The sequence below is a fragment of the Natator depressus genome, chromosome 3 (assembly GCF_965152275.1).
Source record: "Natator depressus isolate rNatDep1 chromosome 3, rNatDep2.hap1, whole genome shotgun sequence".
Taxonomy (NCBI): domain Eukaryota; kingdom Metazoa; phylum Chordata; order Testudines; family Cheloniidae; genus Natator; species Natator depressus.
The window spans coordinates 69,611,670-69,617,431 of record NC_134236.1 but is presented as its reverse complement, the minus strand read 5'-3'; the positions used below and the strand labels follow the sequence as shown (position 1 = coordinate 69,617,431).

General features: G+C 50.2%; 2 protein-coding genes across 2 annotated transcripts; one reads left to right on the top strand and one right to left on the bottom strand.

Annotated features, from left to right (window-relative positions):
- Positions 1-261: 261 nt before the first annotated feature.
- Positions 262-2,647, bottom strand: PNRC1 (proline rich nuclear receptor coactivator 1). The gene is made up of 2 exons (XM_074948100.1): positions 2,041-2,647; positions 262-1,358 (listed from the first exon to the last, which is right to left on the bottom strand). Exons 1-2 carry the CDS (start codon positions 2,449-2,451, stop codon positions 915-917), a joined length of 855 nt encoding a protein of 284 aa, XP_074804201.1. The 5' UTR covers positions 2,452-2,647; the 3' UTR covers positions 262-914.
- Positions 2,648-2,998: 351 nt separating this feature from the next.
- On the top strand, positions 2,999-4,263 carry LOC141984752 (BLOC-1-related complex subunit 6-like). Its single transcript, XM_074948101.1, has one exon. The coding sequence runs from the start codon at positions 3,062-3,064 to the stop codon at positions 3,641-3,643; it is 582 nt and encodes a 193-aa protein (XP_074804202.1). The 5' UTR covers positions 2,999-3,061; the 3' UTR covers positions 3,644-4,263.
- The last annotated feature ends 1,499 nt before the right edge of the window (positions 4,264-5,762 follow it).

Here is a 5,762-nt window from a genome sequence, read left to right as displayed (position 1 = left end):
TTACTACATCGATGGTAACAGCCTTGGTTTGAGTGTTGCATTAATACAGTTATAATTCTCAAACTTAACTGAAGGAAGTTTTAAAACCACATCCTTCAAAACTTCAAATTAATCGTTGTTGTGACAATTGACGAAGGTTTAATTTGGCATAAATAAGTACCTGGCACAAGGGCGGTCAAGAGCTTGAAATGTTATTTCAAAACTAATGAAAACTAAAAAACCTCTACGTCTATAATATATTCACACAAGAGACAGACATGCTTAAGGGGAGGCCAAATTATTTTTATTTATTTTTTTTTAGTAACCAATTGTAGTTATGGCAAAAAAGCTCTGCTCCTCCTTTTTAGGAAGTAAGCAGTGCTCAAGTTGATGGGTTAGATTCTTTACTCAAATTCCAAAATTAGCTTGGTAAAAGGGATGAACAAGAATTCCAGATATTATTGCCAGAGCAGAGAGCAACAATTCACATCTGGATGAAAACTCCATGTTTACAATGGATTGTGCCACAGATTGCAAAACTTTTCAGTAGTGTATTAAGCTGTTCACAGTTAAATCTGAATCTTGAGATTAAAGAGCGGTTTTCTCCTTTCAAAATGTCATTACCTCGTGCAAATCAGTCAAGTCTTTCCAAGTGTCAAGCACACATTTAAAGCTGTCCATATTTTATATACAAAACACCTACCATTTGGGCAGTGCAAAATACATCCTTTCATAACAAAACTAAAATGTACCTCTCAAAGTATGAACAAGAATATACACATATTACATGATGTACATTATTTACACAGCCATAAAAAATATAATACAAAAGTTTGTGATTATAAGACTTGACAGTCCTTTTATACTTCATGTTGCAACAAGGCAAGTTTCAATTTCCTGGATGGAGTCCTCTGTAACTACCCATAAATCTCGAGTTATGCTTGAACTTTTAGGAGAGTTTTTAAATGGACTGCCATCAGCTCCTTATTTTGGTCAGAATATTCAACAGTGCATCCCACCCAGTGACTGGGAGGCTTTGGAAGGACACTAGGAGATGGCGGGTCACTAAACTTTGCGCCAGCATAATTTTCTTTTTGGTTCGCTTCAGTTGGAGAACCAGGTTTCTTTGATTTTATGTTTCTGAAGTCCTCAGTGTTATTAAGCGGCATTTTCTCCTGCTTTTCAATTGTCTCAGGTGACACAGAAAGTTGCCAAAAGTTACTTTCATCTTTTTTCACAGATGCGATCTTTGTGAGTGGCATGTTACATTTGCTCTTCTGTTTGTTACTCTTGGGCTGTTCACCGAGATGTAAGCTGTGAACAGGCTGGCAGTAGGGAGTGGGAGCCTTCTCAGACTTGCCCATCTTGTTCTTCAAGAGCTGCAGAGACAGAGACAGAGACAGACATTCAAATAACGCACGACTCAGCCGCCAAAGAGCAGGCACGGGGGGACCTGCCGTCCGGTCGCTCAGCCAGGAGAAGCGATGTCCTCTTATCGCCCTACCGTTCTCTGTCACTCCCTCCCACTCCCCGAGCTGGACAGGGTGAAGGAGTCCCCGGGCGCCCAGAGCGCTTCTGGGGGGATTCGGCCTCGCCCCAGCCCGGACCCCGTCCAGCTAGGGTGACCAGATGTGAAGTGAGAAAAATCGGGACGGGGGGGGGGGGAGATAATAGGTGTATATAAAAAAAAGACGCCCAAATCAGGACTGTCCCTACAAAATCGGGACATCTGGTCACCCTACGTCCAGCGCAGGAGCCGAGCGCCCCCCCACCCCGGCGGGGGCGCGGCTGCAGTGACCGTGGCAGCCGGGCGCCTCCATGGGGCGCTGCACTCCGCACACGTCACCCCCGGGCGCGCGGCCACCAGGCTAAATCCGGCTGTTGCTGGGCGCAGCCGCCAACCCCATTGGTGGATTCCCAGAACCAATCAGCGCAAGCGGCACCTCTCCCCTGCCCCGAGGGAGAGGGAGCGTAACGGAAACTTCCCCTCCCCCCACCGCCCGAAACAGGACGAGAAGGGGAACCGCTCCCCGCAGCACGAAGCCCGAACCCTCCCCATACCTCCTTCCTGAGGGGCTTGCTGGGCGCCGGTCTCGGAGGGGCCGATGTGGGGGGCTCCTCGGCCGGGGCGGTGGGAACAGCTGGCGCTGGGAGCGTGTGAACGTCTCCCGCGCCGGGGGCTCCCAGCGGGGCCCTTCTACCCAGGCCAGCGCGGTGTTGTTGGTACTGCTGGTAGCGGCTCGGTAGCAGCCCCGAAGGGCTGGGCCGGATCTTTCCCTTTCTCCGCCTCACTCGCTTCAGCGCCGGCCGCGCGCTGCCCCCCGTCCCCGCCAGGCAGCAGCTGGGCTGGTTCTCGCAGCTGTTGTCCCCCCGCATGAGGCGCTGGAAGAGGCTGGGGGGTAGCCGCCGGGAGTCCTCGGTGCCTGCCGGGAGCCGGGCCAGGAAGGGTGGCGGCGCTGTGGTGGTAACCATGGCGGGAGTCGGGGGTTCGGAGCTGTACAGTGGGAGAGGAGAAGGCGCTGGGAAGTGGCCGCAGAACGTCCGCAGGGACTTTGTAGGTTTCGATGGTGGTGAAATCCCAGATCCACTGCTAAGAGAACATGGCGGGAGAGTGAGAGGAACGGCGAGCAGCGCCCCACTGTTGTTACTCGAGAGGCACACGCCCTCTTCCGCCGCCGCACCAATCAACATAGCCGGGCACAGCGAGTGACACGCCTCTCTCTGGCAATGACCAATCCGAAGAGACTGAAGCCGTAATAGGCCCGCCCTGGCCAATCCAGAAAGACACAAACACTGCAGGGCGCGTCCTCTTCATATCGCCTCCAATCAGAAGAGAGACAAACACAAAGCGGCACGCCCCCTGCCCTCAGAATAGGCCAATCCGGAAACCGATAAGCAGAACGAGTCACGTCCTCTTTTGGTAAGCATCTGCCAATCGGATGGGATATAAACAGAATGGATGCCGCCCCTTTCCTACACTCTAGCCAATCAAGAGCGGTATAATCATTGGGGCGACGCGCGCCTTCTCGTTACAGGTCCTAGCGGGCGCCGTGGGGGGGGAGGAAGCGGCACGGTGGCAGTTATGGCGGAGGGGCGCCGCGTTCCTCCCGCGGAAGCAGAGGGACCTGGGGAGCAGGAGCGACTCGGAGCCGAGCGGAGCCTGGAGGCGCTGAGCCTGGAGGGCGGAGCGGCCGGCGCGGGAGCGCGGCAGCCGGGGGGTCGTAGAGCCACCATCGCCAGCGCGCTGGAGCTGGAGGGCAGCGTGCGCCGCCAGGGCCTCCTCACCCACTTCGTAGCCAGCAACTTGCAGCGGAAGATCCAGCTCAGCGCGCCCGCCACCAGCCCCATCCCCCCCGTAGACCCCGCGGCGCTGCGGGAGCTGGTGGCGCTGGCCGGGCAGGTGGCTGCGCAGGTGGATGAGCTGCTGCGAAGCGTGCACTGCGGCCTGCAGGCCCTGACCGCCCTGAGCGTGGGCTGCATCCAGACCTACCGCGACGGCGTGGAGAGCCTGGGCGAGGCCGTGGACACCAGCATCCGAGCCATGTACACGCTGGTGGCGCGGTGCGAGGAGCTGGACCTGGCTATGCAGCCCGTGCCGGCCTTGGCCAGGCGCATCCGTGACATGAAGGGCACGCTGGAGCGGCTAGAGGGGCTCTGCAAATAGCGCCCTGGGGCGGCCGTAACCCCTCCGCCCATGGCCCATGTTTCTCAAACACCGTGTGCCTAATCCAACGAGCCATCTCCAGCAGGTGCTGCTCCTTCGCACACGCCGCGCCTCGGCATGCGGCAGCTCAGGAACTGATCACAGGCCCAGGCTTGATACTCGGGGAAAGTTTGCCTCCCCTCTAAATCACTTTATACTCATCTACCTTGATCTCCGAGGCGGGGTGGGTGGCTTCTTCCACTGGTTTTTCTGTTGAATGTTTTCTTCTGAAATACCAATGAATAGTTCCACTAAACTTAAATAAAGATCTTTGCTATTTTTCTCTTCCTGTGGTTTCCACTCTCAGTAAAGACAGATATTTTGAGTCCTAATCTCCTGACAACTTTTTCCATAGGTGCTACAGTGTATTTTCCTTCATTTTTGTTTTTTCAGGCCATTTGAGACCATCTTGTGCATGGACACAGTTGCAGAATGGGACTCAAAGAGCCTCTAAGACTTCTTTTGGTTGAAGGAACCATGGTAGTTGGGATATACTAATTCTTTGTTTTTGCAGAACTGTTCAGAAGCATAACAAAGTTTAAAATTCAGTTATGTAAATCATTTACCTTTTAAAATAAACTAGATGGCATTCCTGTTTTAAATTAGATCATTCTGATTGCCCCCTTGCTTTCTCCACTTCCGTTAAGGGATAGTTCGAGAATCTGATATTTTACTCACTACTAGGGTTGAAAAATAACTCATTCTCATGTAGAAGCTAAGATTCCCAGATGTGTTAAGATGGTATGGAAAATAGATTTTAGTTTTAACAGCCACTAAATTTAGGGAAGACAGTAACTGGTAATTAAATAATTGATTTTTAATTAGCAGTATCTCATAAAGTACTGGTACTGTATTATTGGAAAATGGGATTTTTTTGCCTGCCTTCGTTGTTAACCGAATAATTGGATTTTAAATCTCTCACTGGTTCCTTAGAAGGTAGTAAATCCTGACTATCAGACCACTGTAACTATCTCTTGTACTCTTGTCATCAAGACAATGTTGAACCAGTGCATACTAATAGGAGTTACTGTGCTGGTGGAAGTACTGACTTTATGTTGAGACTTTCACAGAGGTCCTGGCTGCATGCGGCTATTAAAGCTTTCATTGCACTTTTCATATGAAGCAGGGCTATTCTCACCAACTTCTCACCTGAACTTTACTTTCAGTAGGGAAAATAATTCTTTGCTTCTCTTCCTAACAACTGGTGTGCTTTCAATAGCACAGAATTAATGCTGGATTGCATTCCAGAGATGGCAGCACTTTATTGATAGGCAAATCAGTTCCTTTATAGTTCCTTGAAACTGTTCAAGCTATTTGAATATGTTGGGACAAGCAGTACTGTGTGAAAGTAAAACGGTCTTTTTTTTGTTTTTGTTTCATTATGCCTTTCATTATGATGTGTGTTACTTACAGGTGAGATTAGAAATAAGCTGCATGTTCATGCGTAGAGCCCTGTAAATCTGCAGATATCTGCGGACCATTTTTGCAGCTCTGATGCAGATACAAATTTTGTATCCATGCAGAGCTCTATTCAAGAGTTCTACTTCACTACCACTCAGGACACAAGATATGGCTACAAGAGCCAGTTTGTTCCTACTTAGAGAGACAACAGTCTTGTTTGCACCTTTTCCCCTTGAATTTTCACTGTTTCTGTAGCACCTGTGCAGCTTCACCCTTGATAACAATGGCGGGAGCATTAGTATTGACTGGCTGTTGGTGTTTTTATCACAGTGTGGTCTAGGCCTGCCCAGACCAAATATATACAACACGGAGGTAATATAGTGGCAACTGGTCTATGCTAGTGCTAGCATTGGTAGAGTTATGCTGGTGCTACAACAGCCGTAGGAATTTTTAAGAAAAAGCTCATTGCAGATAGGAACATATAGTACATGCATCGTGCTTGTAAGCATAGTGACTGCTGTCTGAAGGCAGACAGGAGAACACTAAAGGATAACTCTCTTCTTTTTCTGCTGTCTTAGCAGGTCCCATCTCTGATGCTGCTTTGGGGCTGCTCTGTTTCCTGATGTGGAGAAATGAGACCCAAAGGTCTGAAGTGTTTCTGCAGCCCATACAGGCAGAG